The sequence below is a fragment of the Sebastes fasciatus genome, chromosome 2 (genome assembly GCF_043250625.1).
Source record: "Sebastes fasciatus isolate fSebFas1 chromosome 2, fSebFas1.pri, whole genome shotgun sequence".
Taxonomy (NCBI): domain Eukaryota; kingdom Metazoa; phylum Chordata; class Actinopteri; order Perciformes; family Sebastidae; genus Sebastes; species Sebastes fasciatus.
This window is the reverse complement of record NC_133796.1, coordinates 10,550,170-10,567,446: the sequence shown is the minus strand read 5'-3', so window position 1 is coordinate 10,567,446 and position 17,277 is coordinate 10,550,170. Positions and strand designations below refer to the sequence as shown.

General features: G+C 41.3%; 1 protein-coding gene across 7 annotated transcripts in view; it reads left to right on the top strand.

Annotated features, from left to right (window-relative positions):
* Positions 1-17,277, top strand: part of akap13 (A-kinase anchoring protein 13) — a 129,472-nt gene that overhangs the window by 86,878 nt on the left and 25,317 nt on the right. For all 7 annotated transcript variants that reach the window (XM_074661433.1, XM_074661422.1, XM_074661415.1 and 4 more), the window contains 9 exons: positions 3,810-3,852; positions 4,096-4,207; positions 8,797-8,953; positions 11,590-11,657; positions 11,774-11,840; positions 13,303-13,447; positions 14,736-14,848; positions 15,381-15,527; positions 16,461-16,717. In XM_074661433.1, the coding sequence (XP_074517534.1) occupies positions 3,810-3,852; positions 4,096-4,207; positions 8,797-8,953; positions 11,590-11,657; positions 11,774-11,840; positions 13,303-13,447; positions 14,736-14,848; positions 15,381-15,527; positions 16,461-16,717 (1,109 nt within the window). The remainder of the gene's footprint in view (positions 1-3,809; positions 3,853-4,095; positions 4,208-8,796; positions 8,954-11,589; positions 11,658-11,773; positions 11,841-13,302; positions 13,448-14,735; positions 14,849-15,380; positions 15,528-16,460; positions 16,718-17,277) is intronic.

Sequence of the window (17,277 nt, the reverse complement as noted above, 5' to 3'; positions counted from 1 at the left end):
CTGTGTGAGTGTGCAGGGCCTTTTAAAAGATTTATTCACCAGTTAACATGTCAGCTATTAAAGTTTTCCCTTTATCTTGACATTTCTACCTCCTATCCCCCATCCTCACTGTTATTATAAAATGTCTTATTTTAATAAGTTCCTGCTGTGGTTCTTTCCTTCCTGCTCAACCCCCCCAACAGTGGGACACCTGAGACGTAAGAGGCGAATTTCCTTCTCTTTTCACCTTTCCCCCATCCTCAACAAATCTAAGTCTCAGTTCGTTTATGGGGACTCCTCATCTAGCGATGATGAGGATAACTTGAGTAAGTAACATAGCTGCAGTAGAAAATAGCTGTGATGTCAGAGACAGAGCAGTAGTTGTTCCTGTTAGTGTCCAGGATCTCCCTCAAAGGACTGTAACCCAGAGTCAAAGGTGCAATTACTATTGAGAGGCGAAGTCCCAACCCCTTCTGCTGGACCCCATGGGACCTTATTTTGGAAAAAATATGAACAGTAGTCAACGGCGAGAGACAAATAATGTTTTGATACCGTTTGAATTGTGGCATGAATGCACACTTATGATGGTTGTCAATTTTAAACATAAGATAAAGTCAAGAAAGTCTCAGTTTGTCGTAGGTTTGTCGTAGTATCATTTAGTTTTGTGTGAAACTGCTCAGTGAACTACATCTCTTGTCTCGCACAACATACGTCACCAACACTAGCTAGCTAGCTAACTGAGCTATGTCCCACCAACAGATGAAACGTTACCTGATTTGTTTATCCAGCCGGGAAGCGAAAGAACGAGCGAGACCCGTTGCTAGTGTGAGTACATCCCAGTAGGAAACACATAGGCATCGTAGCGCCAGAGAGAGAGACGTCACTACGCAATTTCGTCTTTCTAATTACGTATTTTCAGTCTTTTACTTCAACAGTTTTACAACAACCTGCGACTTTCCTGACTTGCAAAATAATCTTTTAAATTGACAAACATCATACGTTTAATTCATGGTGCAATTCAAATGGGATCAAAAAATGATTTGTCCTTCGCTGTTGACTACCGTTCATATTTTTTACAAAATAAGGTCCCATGGGGGTCCATCAGAAGGGAGGGTCTTCGCCTCTTTATTCACTATGTGAATATAAAAGTAATGATGGCTCATCCTGCTGAAAGGGTCCAGTTCACATCGTGATAAGCGATGCAGACAAAAAAAAACATTTGTGTTTTGATCAAGGAATACATTAACGATCTCAGACACTCTCAAATGTTATTGAACTAGTAGTTGGCTAAGTACCCAGATTTTTGCACCCATGTGCCCACACTGAGACCTTGGTCAGAAGAAGGAAAACAAAATTATGATATTTCATCACAAAATACACATAATGGATTATATTGAATATCCTAAGAAATTAGGTGCGACCTCTCATCCTTTACAGTTTCACAGTGGGGGAGTGCTCTCTGTATTATTTAAACTTTTGCAGAAACAAAAAAATGCACTTAACCCTGAACACAACTAGATGCTGAAGCTCAAAATTTCAGCTGCAACAAACATTTTTATGACAAAAACAATAATTACTGCTGCTATTGAGCCGCTTGTATGAATGTGTATTAGAATAATAATAATAATTCCTGTTGATGACATTAAACAAGACCTTCTCCTGTCCCCTACCCAGCCCAGTGTTTAGCTGACCTTTACTGAGATTAGTCTTTATTTTGTCTCTATGCAAAAATGAAACACAATCACCAGAGAAAGAGGAAAAATACTAGTCATAAAGGTGCAGGTGAACTTCCCTCCAGATAAATGTGAGTCTGTCACCTTTAGTCAAAGACTCTAAGCCTTCCCTTTCCTTTCCATTAGTGTTCTCTGTCTCTTCCAGGCCCTCATTATACTGTTAGTTGAGTTTGACTTCCTGATGCAGAGCTGGCGAGTAGTGCTTTGCATATTTGCATGTACTTCAAAATATTGGGGAGAAACGATTGTCTAGAAGGAAGCAGAGTTGTTCCCTAGAAAAGATGCACGCTTTTGTTTAACTGATACCAAATAAGTAGAGACTCTGTGGTGATTATTTGGCAAAGACTGCAGCGTACGCTTTGATTACATGTTTTAAAGATGCTTTTGATAACATTGAGCCACTAGATGTCGCACTCTCCCTCCCTTATTCAGGTGCATTCACTTCACAACAAGTCGTTGCCAGGCACTCACCGTCAGTATCAGACATTTATCCGTTTTTTCCACATTAACTGACGACCCAAGATACCACATGATACCAACATTGTTTTACTATTGGCTCACAAGCCTTATTAGAATTGGGAATCGTCAGATATCTTCCACAGAGATAAACAAAACATTCATTTTGGACCCGTCAACATTTTTTAAATTATTAATTCACAATCATAATAATTTTTTTCAGGAAAAGTCATACTTTTATTCGGCACATTTCTAAAAGCTCTAAAAACATATTTCAATAACACCTTTAATTATAATTTTTTGATGTATATTATGCACAATCAGATAAAATACAACTAGGTCAGAGATTAATTTAAACAATTTCAACAATTTGGCAGTCAACAGAGCCAGGAAATACACGGATAACACTTTATAATCACCATCATTTATAAATGGTAAATAGACAGTTAATTAATCTTTGTTAATAATTATTTTACTGTTAACACACAACAAAATGATAATTAATGTTTACTAATTATTCGTAATGTTATAATTTATGTTATTTGATCACTTTATTGTTTATAAAACATACATAAATAGATAGAGAGATATTTATAACACTTTGTTAATAGTTAATAAGCCGTCTATAAACATTATTTTGATAGCTATTATAAAGTTGCAACTGATGATGAGAATATCTTGTTAAATGGTTAATAAGTACTTTGTAAAGCATCTATAAACAATATTTAGATTGATAATTAATACTTTATCAATGGTTTCTGGTCTATGTAAAATAATAATTTCTTCCAGGAAAAAAAAAAATGTACTTTGTATTTTGAGAGTTCATGAGGTTGGATGCAGCCAGGTATTTTTAGAGCCAGTATCTAGCAGCCATTAATGGCTCTGGATCAAAAGGCAGCACTTCAACTTCAGCTTTTGGCCTCAGTGCCGGCCGCCCTCATCACTGCCAGAGTCATTTTGTTTTTGGTTTCTCTGCAGCTTCCAGGAGAGTAACTAAATGTTAAATACCTTGTTCAAGGACATTAAAGGTAGTCGTTGAAGGACAGGAAGGCATGGATTATTCAATTCTCTGCCCTATTCTTGCAGCCAGGACTGGAACTAACAACCTTCTGTTCACAAGAATGATTCTCTGAACCTTGTCGACACAGGAGGCGTGGTGTGAGCAGCGAACTAGCAGAGCAGCAGCAGCAGCCTCAGTGCTCTCTGTGTGTGTGTCTACACACAGGGTGCGTTCAGGCGCAGTATTGAGTTGTGGGTCACCTGCGTTTTGTCAGCACTCAGCCCGATACACAATCACAGTAGTGACATGCTTAAAACAGAAGAAAATAGACAAGACTCTGGCTTGTGTCTGGTTGAGAAAACAGAAACATATTTGTTCTATCAGACGCAAGTGAGACGGATGACGAAAACGCGCGTGAAACGCCTCCTGTTTACCGTTAGGTCACCGTTAGGTCAGTGAGTTCATTCACTTACTGTATATTCTGGTGGTTAATGTGGTGGTTAGTGTGGTCAACCTCCACACAGAGATTTTCCCCTCCTTAAATAGCGAGAGGAAGGAGAATTTCCACCTGAGACAAATACAGTGAATAAAAAAAAACCTCTTTTGGCCTACCGCTGACTTCCTCTCTCATTTCTTTCCAGGTATGAGGTCGTTTTCCAGCGCCTCTGGGTCACTAGCATACAGGTCAGTCCAGCTCTGCACATGCACGTTACCAGAAAACAGTTCTTAAGGTTTTTACTGCAGCTGGGAGTTTTATAGTCCTATAAAGAATACTGTGTGGAGAGGTTCTTGTAAGCAGCAATGGTTCTCCATGGAACCTTTATAGTGCTGTAAAGAAGCATGTTAGGAATGTGTTAACAGGTGAGCCTTGTGAATGCAGCTGGTTGAGAATAAAACTGAACGTATGTGTGTGTTTATGTGTACCAGTATATCAGAGGAGGAGCCTGGCCCCCTGCGGAGCGACACTGAGGGAAAGAGTGTGACGAAAGTCAGCCGGACCTTCAGCTACCTCAAGAACAAGATGTACAAGAAGACCAGGGTGAGGGAACATTTTAATTATCCTTAATAAAACGGTGGTGAGACTTTAAAGGTATATTCAGTGCCGGCTCTGACCAATTTGCTGCCTAAGGCAAGATTTTAGCGGGTGCCCCTCCATCTCTTTTTGTTTTGTACACTTGCAAAGTGTGCCCTGCCGGAAGGTTCTTAAACATGTGTATACAGGATTGACATAGCCTCTTAACCTGCTTATAATATAGCTACCATATTGACTTTGATTATGAGACAAACAATCTGACTAGAATGCACAAGTTACATATTGAAAATAAACAAGGTAAGCTGATATATATCTTTTAAATCAAATTGAGTAGGCCAAAAATTTAACTGTAGCCCACTGGTAGACCTGTTTCTAACATAATTTAAAGGACCAGTGTGTAACATGTAGATCTATTAGCAGAAATGGAATATAATATTAACAAGTATGTTTTCTGTTAACTTTCCCTGCTTGGGTCGGAGTCGATAACATTACTCGCTTCCATCGCCGCCGCTCTGTCTCTCTCTTGCTTCACCACTCACCTCCCACACACACTCTACACACTGGCTCTGCTCCAAATGACCTAACGCTGGCTCTAGAGAGGGCCATTTTCACATCGCGTCGGCCACCGTAGCTCTCCAACACACTTGGCACACGGAGGAGGCTCCAGTTGGTTGTAATCTCCTCACCTCACTGCTAGATACCGCCAGATCCTCCACACTGGACCTTTAACCATCTAAAAGTGAAAAATAGAACCAGTGGTTATATTTTAATTAGACTCTAGTTGTCTCATTGATCACCATGATCTTAAAATGGTTTTATTCTCCCCCTCCGTTCTTGGTTTACTAGGCCTACTTTTAACCCTCTGAAAATGATGGTGGATCATCTGACTGGCATTAACATTACTGTCTTTAGAAGGCCGTTGCGGGTTTCAGTTTTTAAGATGGTGGACATACAGTGGTATCATGAATGTTGAGATTCTGATGAATCCGTTGATACCAAACATGTCATGCTAGCTTGCTGGGAAAGAGGCTAAATATAGCTCTAAAGTTGAGCTGTCTTTATTGTGAGGTCCGCGACACCTGGGTGCCAAACGGCAGAGTTATGGCCAGGCTGTTTGTCCCCCCTCCGGCACTTGGTGCCCTACGCACAACGCGTGATGCGTATACTTCACTATTTACTACACTGTTTCTCATGTGTGCAGTGTGGTTCATTATTCAGCCTCCTTTCAGAGGCTTCTCTCCACATTTATTCCTTCAAGCAAGGATGACTGAACACCGGGCTGCTCGCTTTGCTCCACGTTCGTACGTTAGCACACAGTCACACTGGGAGCTGCCCTGTGCATCTTCTTCTGTTGGCCTCTGAACAGCTCCAGTCCAACAGTTGTGGGTTTCGTGTCTTGCTTCAGGGCAAGTCAGTGTCTCTTGTAACTTCCTCCCTTTCAGATTTTGCCCGCAACATTTTCTGGTCACAGACGTCTGTCTCTGGTGTAAAAGATGTGGTCGTCTTTTTTTTTCTTACACAGAACCATGTCAAGCTGTTTACCTGACAAAGGTCTTTTTTTTCCCAGTCATTTCTTATTACATTGTGAGCAATAAGAATCCTGATTGTGTCTATCAGGTAAAATCATTTTAGTGAAAGAAATGGGTACCTCTCTACATGATTTGAAAGTCATAGTACTGCAATTTAGAACTCACAAAACTCAGCATTGCACTTTGACAGTCACAGCAGTGACATCCTGTATTTTGACATCCGCTGAGCTGATTTGCAAATAGAATATTTAGAGTTTAAAATGACACTGATAAATAGTCCTATTTGTGATTAAAAGGGGCTATATATAGTCACTTAAGCTTGTGTTTGCAGTCTGTAATTGTTCAGCCCTTGCAGAGAGACACAGAGGGGTGAAGAGGAAGTAAAACAGGAAGACGGAGCTGGCTGCGGTTTTCTAATCTCATCTCTAACCTCAGGCGTCTCTTTGCTTTTAAAGTGACAGGATTCTGAAGGAGATCATCACAATCAGAGCCCGCGGCAGGTCGCTCCCTGTCAAAGGTCGAAAATGATTGATCATGGTTGTCAGACTCTGAGACAATTAGCGAAGGTTTGATGTTCAAATTGGCACCCGGTTATTGGATTGCACCCATAATGTGCTGTGTGTATATTCAGTGACAACCAAAATGGCCACCTCAGCAACCACAGACCTGTCGCACACCACATTAAAACTTCACATTGCTGCTGTGAATTCAACTGGATGAGGCTTTTAAAAACAAATGTAAAAAAAAACATTGTCTTCTCGCAATTTTGTTTCTTCCTATCAAGTCATAAATTACCTTTTATTTTATTTGTCACTATTGTCAGCTGACCTGTTTTTGGATGTGCTGGACACAGGCAGTTTCTGTGCAATGTTCTGCAAAGGGTGGGGGGGGTGTAGTTTGAGCAGTTTTGACATAGCGTCTGTAGGGTCATTGCAGAAATAGCAACCTCCTGTAGCGAGCCAGTCACTTCCTCATTGCAGCTTTTCTGATGGAGCCTCGGTGCTGGTAGTAGCGTCAGCCGCAGCCAGGGATGTTGCTCAGGAGATTCACAGGGAGCCATGGCTTCTCCATGAGATGGAAATGCTGGATGGAGGTAGGCTAAGAGAGAGTGCTCTGGTTTCCCAGTCAAATTTGTAGTGAAAGAGACTGTCACAATATCATGTTTAAAGTGCCCGGTGTTGCCTTCTGGGCTGACGTCTTTTTCCAGTGAAGTCATTGCCTGTTACTGTATATTTCACTCGAACGTCTTTTTGTTTAAATCCCTGGTTGAGACGTCACAAGTGATTACTTCTCCTGTTGTGAACGCTTATAGCCTACAGAATTGTGCTGAGAATCGTCTGTGTTTTTCCAATAACTGTTTTTGCATTTCTTCTTAGATGTTATCAAGCATCTTATATATAAAAAAAAACGATTCTTAGAAAGGTTACTGTTGTGAAAAATGCTTTATTAGGCCTCTAGTTCGTAGAAGTTTGTCGATGTGTTTCACCGTTGGTTAGACAGCTGTTGCAGGAAGTGAGAATGAAAGTGTTGTAATAAAACATGCAGGCTTGCTGTGTTCCAGTCAGCCGTAAGCAAGTGAACAAAACTGAGCTCCAGTGTGTCAGAGCTTTGTGGTCCCCTCAAACCAAGAGGCCCAGGGCCGGCCATTAAAACGAGATGGAAACTCCATTTTCCCCCATTTCCTCTGGGTTTGGGTGGAGGCTCTGTGATGTAAGTCCAAGAGAATAAGAGCTCTGTTCTTCTCGCCGTCACTTTATGGGATTGTGATTCAGCTCAGTGTACAGAGATGACCGACAGCTGAGGACGACCTCGACCATTCACGCGGAGGCAACAGAAAGACCGGCCTGTTATGGAAAGGTCAAAGATTTGATTCCCAGACAGTGTGTCTCCATCAGTCGTCATGCATCCCGCAGAAGTGTGTTTCAGCACACTAAAGTCCTCCCTACTCATTCATCATGAGATGGTTTGAATAAGAATTTTACAGTAGCTGAGAAGACAACACAATATGGAATATTATATTATTATTACTAGGACTGTCAGTCGATTACAATATTTAATCGTGATTAATCGCACGATTATACACAGTTAATCTCAATTATTCACAAATTAATCACACATTTTTTATCTGTTCAAAATGTACTTTAAAGGGAGATTTGTCAAGTATTTAATACTCTTATCAACATGGGAGTGGGCAAATATGCTGCTTTATGCAAATGTATATACATATTTATTATTGGAAATCAATTAACAACACAAAACCAATATTGTCCAGAAACCCTCACAGGTACTGCATTTAGCATAAAAATATGCTCAAATCATAACATGGCAAACTGAAATTGGCCACAATAGTTTTTCCTCAATAAAATTTTGTGCAAGTTTGGAGCGTTATTTAACCTCCTTCGTGACAAGCTAGTACGACATGATTGGTACCAATGGATTCCTTAGATTTTGTAGTTTTATATGATGCCAGTATCTTCACTCTACAACATAAAAGTTGCATAAATGCGTTAAAGAAATTAGTGGCGTTAAAACAAATTTCCGTTAATGCATTATTATCGTGTCAACTTTGACAGCTAATTATTTCCATAACTATAATCACAGTTGTTATGCATTGCTTAGCATCATCTCCAGCACTATAAACCCCTACCAGTAATCCTGTACAAATATATCAAATTATCAGTTTTTAAGAAGGAAAATCCCATTGTTTTTAAATGAGGCAAAACTGCAAAGACTCCCCTGAAACAAAGATGAACTACATTTAAACTAGTCTCTTAATGAGACAATTTGGTGTCGGAATAAATAATGCATCACTTAATATGCAAAGCCTCCCGCTGTGTCGTACATCAGCAATAATGTTGCTCTGCTGGAGTCAGATTGGAATTCAACATTAGCAACCGGCCGAATGCTGAGAAGGTTTGTTAATGTTGTTTGTCACTCTCCAGGTAACTCAGCACAGGCCTCTTTTTTTTTCTCTAAACCTGTAAATGGCTGGTATAAAAGTTAAAGTAATTACCTCCTTCTCCTGCTATGGTTATGTTCTTAATTGTGATACTTCCACCTGTGCAGGAAAAGGAGCGAGATAAAAAGGAGAGCAAGGAGGGCAAGGAGAAGGACAAGAAGGCGATTAATGGTCATCTATTCACACCAGTCAGCTCGGGCCAGGCCGCCCAGTGCTTCCAGTGCAATAAGGCTTTCAACAGCAAGGAGGCTTTCCACTGCACACGTGAGTTTGTTTCTTTTGTTCCAATTTGTGTTGTGTGATCAGGACTCCTGTTACTTTAAGTCTAATTAAAGCCCATTAACTGATGTGATCCATTATCGAAAAAAATATTTTGAATTAATTTTCAATTTGAAAACACGCTAAGCTCCCTGAACATGCTGGCAACACACAACAGTGAATAAACTGTAAGTAGAAAAAATAAGTTGTGAAGAAAAGAACGAGGGTGCTGTAATTTATCAATACAATGTTCACGTCCTTTTATAAAAATAATTAGTGAACTGTTCGTCATAACTTTTTTTTTATTTGTGAACAAATATAATTAATTAATTTAAAGGTTTTCTGAATCTGCTGTTTTAGGGAAACATTTCCAGAATAATTAAATGTTCAGATGAAGGCTATGACATGTGTAAATAATAAAATAATCATTTAACTAGTAATAATAATGGCCCAAAATTATGTAAAATTGCATAGTTTTAAGTCAGAAAAACCATACCCAATATCTCCTAGTATCTTTTATTCACTGTAGAAATTCAGAATGTGTCTCTTTATCCTGCTGCATAATATGTTGGAGAATCGTGACTGGGACACTGCTCCTAAAACCTGAATAATACCTACAAATAAGGCTACAAATAACGCACTATAAATATTAACACTATGGTAAATATACACAAACAGACCACCTTAACTCTATAATGTTCCAGTTGGAATATTATTGGAGTATTATAGGCTTACTATAGGAGATGCATAACCCAAGTATAATAATATAGCAATATAACCACAGCTGATTATGACTGACACCGTATAACATGCTTAAAGAAATAATGAATGAATAAATTGCAAGAGATTGCTGATACCGGCCGATACACACGCCAACACGTGAATAAGAGGAGTTCTGGCACTTATTTGTTTCCACTTCAAGTGCTGGTAGCGCACATACATCATCAGGCATGAATCATGCTTTTCGGGAACTTACTGTAAAGGCTCCGTCAGTACTTGTGAATCATATAGTTTATAGATGTATATCCTCATACATTGTTAAAGAATTTGATTGGACAAAAAACTTTAGGTTTGCTTACTCTTTTGCTGACGTTAATAAAGTTTGAAAAACATCAGAAAACGTTAATAATTCACATCATTAATGTTGTATAACGTGCGTGTTGTAATGTCGAAAAAAGAAAGTCGGCACAGCGGAGTCTGTTTGATTTGTTTGAAGTAGTGAAACTCTCTAAAGGGCTACTTCTAATGTAACCCAGTCAGACTTTCAGTACAGACAACAAAACACTTTTTTGCATTGTTTTCCACTGAAACAGCAGCAGCAGCAGCAGCCCTAAAGAGGATGTAGTTTATTGCACAAGCCTTTGGCGCAACGCTTAAAAAAAAAGCCTTAAAAGGAGAAACCAGCTCTGCGATGGATCACAGCGACCCTCTCGACGGTCACAATCTGCCTCAGATACACTTCAGACCGGCGAAAAACAGCTCTTTTTGTGTTCGGCCGGTCTGGTTCGGATTGTCCGAGCCACAGACGGTTCGGAGGGTGTTTTTTTCGGGAGGTTTGCGCTCGCAGATGTCTGGCTGGTGTTCATTCAACAGACACATACAGTGATCCTTTGTCTGAGATTAGCTGGAATCAGTTAGACGTCCACAAAAAGCAGTAAAATACCCAATAAAAGCATTTAAAGAGGAGAAAAACACTGCAGGAATTTGAGCTGGTTTTACTGCGCGGGTCATAATTAGATATTACATAATCTACTAGATACTTTTATCCAAATCTCTTATACACTTCCTCTTCTCCCTAACCTGGGAAGTGTTGCTGCCTTTCTATTATTCTTTTTGACGTACACAGGATTATTTTCTCCCCCTGACTCAGAGCGTAAGTGCGTTGATGTAATCCTAAGAGCGGAAATGTTGTATGCAATTTTGCATAGATGACGAGGTCTGTTAGTGGGTTTCACTTGTGCAACATGTCTGTTTAAAACACTTCTGTCTATTGGAAACATGCTTCTATGAAAGTTAGTGGAAACTAGAGATGGTTGTTCCTCTATCAAAGTCAACTCGTACAAAATAATTCTAAAGTATGAAATTTAAAGTATGTTTCAGGGGAATTAAAAGTCTGTCATTGACTCAACGGGACCAGATTACAGAGCAGATCTTATTTTAGCAATCTTGAAAGATGACCTTTGTTCCAAAATAGTGATTTGGGAATGTTTATATAATTGAAATTTTCCCATGCAATTCAGTGTGTGTGTGTGTGTGTGTGTGTGTGTGTGTGTGTGTGTGTGTGTGTGTGTGTGTGTGTGTGTGTGTGTGTGTGTGTGTGTGTGTGTGTGTGTGTGTGTGTGTGTGTGTGTGTGTGTGTGTGTGTGTGTGTGTGTGTGTGTGTGTGTGTGTGTCATTCTTCAGCCTGTCTCTCTCTTTTTTTCTCCTACGTCCACGAGCAGTATTACCCCTCGATTGCATCACATGCTCTGCTCCAGTCTGTCTTTCATTAGTGGTCTGGTGGAGTTTCCTGGCCGGCTCTGAAAACCAGTCAGAATTTCTCTAGCCCCCACCTTTCCCACACACCCTCAACACCCCCACCACCACCACCACCACCACGCTCAAAGTGTTGTAACTGAGCACTCTGTTGCTTTTCTTTCCAGACTGTAATGCCTCCGTCCACAAGAGCTGCAGGGACAGCCTGCCTGTTTGTGCCAAGGTGAAGATGAAGGTAAAGTTCCCTGAGAGTAGCTCCATAACTGGTTCTGTTGTATTCTGCCGTCCTGCAGCTAATATTGATTTGAACTCCTCGTTTTATGCTTTTATTCTCTTGTTTTCTCTGGCCAGTTGCCCAAACAGCAGTTTGCAGTACCAGATTCAAGCTCTTTTCCTACGGTCACCATGAGGAACAAATGTGAGTATGAAACTAAACTTTTTTTCATCTGCAGATTTGATCCCAGAGCACATTGAAGCTGTTTTGACATTAAGAGTTGTTTTCACAATCATTTGGACTGGAGGTAGCTTTACTAACCTTAAGTTTCTGAACTTAATTTCTACTTCTTGTACACTCACAGCAAGTTTTAGGACTGTAGTAAGATCAAGGGAATCAGTCAGTCAATATTAGGGTTCCTCTCTAGAAGAGGGCAATACAAAGAGTATGGTGTTATTAGCTCCTGTGCCATGATTCAAAGTGAGTCTATCTGTGCAGAATTCCCAGAGAAACATTGCCTCTATTGGACATTAACACGAGTATCTCCAGATTTAGTATTTTTTTGTTTTATATCAGTTAAAGAACTAAACCTATTCTCTAGCCTCTTAAGCTTTGCTCACCTTACGAGCGACAAAAGCAACAAAACAGCCACTGTGGCCAGCTGCATTGTCGGCGAGTCACTATTAGAGTGTCGCTCAAGCACATGTTGACGTAGTTGTGTTGTCAAATAGCACTGGGAACTAGCTAACAACAAAAACATATTGTATGATTGATTGACACTTCACCTCGTCATTGGACCGCTGAAAAAAGTTGAGGCCAGCTCAACTTTATTTGCAGCGCGTCACGCCCGTCACACAGCGACAAGTGTCTGCCGTTAGTTTGTAGCTTCGTGTCACCGGCTTCCATTGAAAATGACTTATAGTGTGTTTCTGTGTCGCTCGTAGTGTGAACACAGCATTAGACTTCTCTACAACTTTTCTCAAACTCAGTAGATAATTTCAAGTGTTTTGCCACGAAGCAAGTTGGTTTATTAATATTGAATGAAAATGATTCAATGAAAATCTTTTGGGTAACAGAAGAACTGAATTTAAATCAACATGTATCAACACACATACTAAAAAAGTAATAGAGAACATTTGGGGAGCAAAATAAAAAAACAAACAGCCAGTATAAAGGAGTTCCTCAAAGACAGTCTCAGGATCTCCTGTGGATGTTGGAAGGTTTGCAGCCTACCGTTAACTCTCCTGTGTGTGTGCATATAACATTTATTTAATCAGGTAATCTCATTGAGATCAAGATCTCTTTTGCAAGAGAGACCTGAGTACAGCAGAGAGAAAGAAACATAACCAAACACAACAAAGCGCACAACGTACGAAGAACATAGACAGACATAACACAAGCACAGACAGCATCAGAGACAATCACGGACATCGCTAGATAAAAGATTAAAATCCGCCAGGTTGAATGAGACCTTCAAGTTTTAAAATCCTCTATAATTCAGTTCATTTCTAAGGTGCAACGTAGTGAAAGTTCAGTATTTACCTGAGGGGTAACTACTGTAGAGCTTTTGCAAGAGTCCTTTATAAATAAAAATGAGAACCAGACTTCTTGTTCGTATATAGTACACAGTGATGAGTACTATAATATGTATCTGTCTCTGGTCCAGCTGGTGGGACGAGGGAGCGCCCCTGGTCTGCCATCTTGTCCCCCGAAGACCATTCCTCCCTGATCCCGTCACGGAGACACACCAGCCTCATGGGTTTCCACGGCAACAACCTCTCCAAGAGTCTCTCCATAAGCAACATCGCTGGGTGAGCTGCTGTGTGTGTGTGTGTGTGTGTGTGTGTGTGTGTGTGTGTGTGTGTGTGTGTATGTGTATGTGTTTGTTTGCAACGATAATTTCTATTTAAATGAAATGAAACGTTTCTGTTGCTATTTAACCTTTTGTAATGAGGCCATTTTGCGGTTTGCCCCTTTTTGATTTGTTCGCGCTTTATTTGATCACTGCATCTACAGTGTGTTTAAACAGCTTAATCGGTGTTTGTGGTTGTGGTTGCGAGAGCTGTGTTCGGATCCTCGGCAATAAATCGGACTCGTTTCCGGTGGGGGTTGGCCTCCGCCAGGGCTGCGCTTTGTCACCAATCCTGTTCGTGATATTCATGGACAGGATATCGAGGCGTAGTCGGGTGGAGGAGGGTTTGCAGATCGGTGTGCTGAGGATCTCATCGCTGCTTTTTGCAGATGATGTGGTCCTGTTGGCATCATCGGTCTGCGACCTCCAGCACTCACTGGATCGGTTCGCAGCCGAGTGTGACGCAGTCGGGATGAGAATCAGCACCTCTAAATCTGAGGCCATGGTTCTCAGCAGGAAACCGGTGGTTTGCCTACTCCGGGTAGGGAATGAGTCCTTACCCCAAGTGAAGGAGTTTAAGTATCTCGGGGTCTTGTTCGCGAGTGAGGGGACGATGGAACGTGAGATTGGTCGGAGAATCGGAGCAGCAGGGGCGGTATTGCATTCGCTTTACCGCACCGTTGTGACGAAAAGAGAGCTGAGCCGGAAGGCAAAGCTCTCGATCTACCGTTCAATCTTCGTTCCTACTCTCACCTATGGTCATGAGGGTTGGGTCATGACCGAAAGAACGAGGTCGCGGGTGCAAGCGGCCGAAATGGGTTTCCTCAGGAGGGTGGCTGGCGTCTCCCTTAGAGATAGGGTAAGAAGCTCAGTCATCCGTGAGGGACTCGGAGTAGAGTCCTTGCTCCTTTGCGTCGAAAGGAGCCAGTTGAGGTGGTTCGGGCATCTAGCACGGATGCCTCCTGGGCGCCTCCCTTGGGAGGTGTTCCAGGCACGACCAGCTGGGAGGAGACCACGGGGAAGACCCAGGACTAGGTGGAGAGATTATATCTCTACTCTGGCCTGGGAACGCCTCGGGATCCCCCAGTCAGAGCTGGTTAATGTGGCCCGGGAAAGGGAAGTTTGGGGTCCCCTGCTGGAGCTGTTGCCCCCGCGACCCGATCCCGGATAAGCGGTTGAAGATGGATGGATGGATGGATGGTTGTAACTGATTGTATATTTTCTGTTATTATCATCTCTCCATTCAGTCCGGTGTTCGACGAGATGCCCATTAAAGGCCTGCGCTATCTCTCCCAGTCTACTGACTCACTCAACAGAACCAACCAGGTCACAGAGTCCATGGAGTCGCTCACTGATGAAGGTCAATAATACACACACACACACACACACACACACACACACACACACACACACACACACCATTGATCTGACTACACAATACAGCTGCCGATCAGCTGGGATCTAAGACTCTGAGCTTGTGATTGGAAAACTGAGTGAATATCTGGTATTAATGATAATGCACTTTCTTATAATGTTCATATTACGGTAACAGTAATTCAATTATTTCTTATGTGAAAGAATGAAATAATCAGAACACAAAATTGCATTGTCAGTGAATCATTTAGGAAAATAAAATGTAGTACATATATAGTATATGAATGGGATATAGCAAATTTTCACAGATCTTGATTTAAATTACTTTTATTATGAAGTAACTTTACTTTACTTTAATTTAAACAGCAACTAGAGCAACATAAACACATATTTAAAAAAAAAAGGAGCCTCTTCTCTGAAAGTTAGAATTGTTTGAAAAATAATCCCAAACTGTGTAATACCCATACAATGTAATAGTAAATATAACTTAAGTGCGAGCTGTGTTGTTGTTGGTGCAGGGACGGAGATGATGGACGGCCAGCTGATGGGGGAGTTTGAGGCCGAGGCCAAGGAGCTGGAAGCCGACTCCTGGAGTTTATGTGCGGAGCAGCAGTACGTGCAGCAGCTGGACAAAGAGCTGGTGAAGAGACAGGACGTCATCTACGGTACATTTCATTAACCAAAACGTGCTTTTTAATTGGATCTTAATGCTGACTTCACACCAGGCAGCGGCGAAGTTCTTGTGTTTCAGGCGGGAAGAAATTCTTTGTAACATAGGTCAACATGTCACAGGATCTGTTTACTGATTGGCTGCGGGTCCTCTCTGGCCGCACTTTGCCGCTAAAAGTTAAACTTTCCAACTTTTGTTTGGCCTCACTTCACTGCAGAATCAAACGGCCGCAGCTCGCTGAGCTCGGGAGCGGCTGCTACAGCTTTTCATAGACATTGCCTGGCAGCTTGCCGCAGGCCGCACTTCACCGCTATTCTGGTGTGAATTTGCCGAAAGAAATCAATGGAAAATAAATGAAAATATTTAGGAGGTTAAATAGTGAAGCTGTTCTGTGTTTCTCCAGCTTAGTCTCATCTACGTCTCTGCTACCACTGTTTTTTAATCAAAAATAACGAAAATGACTTGAAACAGTGGGTAAGAGTAGACTACATGTGGTTTTAGGTCACTTAAAGTAGAGGAAGAACTGGGATAATGCTTTTTGTCCAGAGGTCTACAGTGTAAAAGAAAAACTGGCATTAGCATGTCTAAATAACTTTCACTTCAGTTTGTTTCAGTTGCATCTACAAGTCTCAATGGTCTATTGAGACGACAGATTTACCTAATTTAAATATTCATTCAGATACATCCTGTTTGAGATGCCTCTAACTTTTGATTAGAATCTACTTGTGGAAAATAACTTAGATAGAAATTATTCTGAAAAGCATATTTCTAAGGTATGCAGTCCCACAAATTCATGCCATGACTTCTGTGAAACGGTTTGTTGACCTCTGAGATAGAATAATGTAGATGACTAGATCTGAGAAAGGGTATACAGAGTGCTGCTTATGTATTTCTCTGACTAAGCATCACTTCCTTGCATGTCCTTCAGAGCTGATGCAGACGGAGATGCATCACATCCGGACGCTTCGCATCATGTCAGAAGTGTTCAGCAAAGGCCTGCAGAAGGAGCTGCAGCTGGAGCTGCAGACGGTGGAGAAGCTCTTCCCCGTTCTGGACGAACTCCTGGACTTCCACACGCAGCACCTCCTCCGCCTCCTGGAGAGGAAGAGGGAGAGCCAGCTGGAGGGGGGGAGCTCGGAGGGAGGCTTCACCATCAGCAGGATAGGAGACATCCTAGTCAGCCAGGTTAGAGGAGGGAGGGGCTGCTGTGATGAGGATGCAGGTTCTAATAATGTCAAACCACATGATGAATTCATTTTCTTCTCTTTTGAGGCAATTCTACATGTGTTGGTAGAGCAGGAAGCCTGTTAACTTTTCATTTTGAGCATTTAGCTGAAAGCACCACTGTGCCTACGTATAGCCTAGCTGTAGACTCGGTTTCCAAGTTTCAGCAGCGCTGTAAAAGGTAGCCGTTATTAGCTCTGGGAAAAATAATTTCAATGATTTTAATCCTCAGGTAACGGCGATGTTTTAGTGTCCTGCATGCATATATACAACTCTAATGTGAAGTTACACGTTATTTAAGTATTGTTATAGTGCCCAATACTACCCACACATTCTTAATAATTTTCCCACTGTTGAAGTTTTTAAACTAAACAACTGAGTTCAAATTAGAAATAGAAATTAGAGCCCTACTTCATACAGTGTTAGGTTTCTAGCTTAACTTTTTTTTTTATGCCTCCGCGCCGGCAACAGCCGTGGCCGGAGGTCTTACGTTTTCGGGTTATAAGTCCGTACATGCTGTA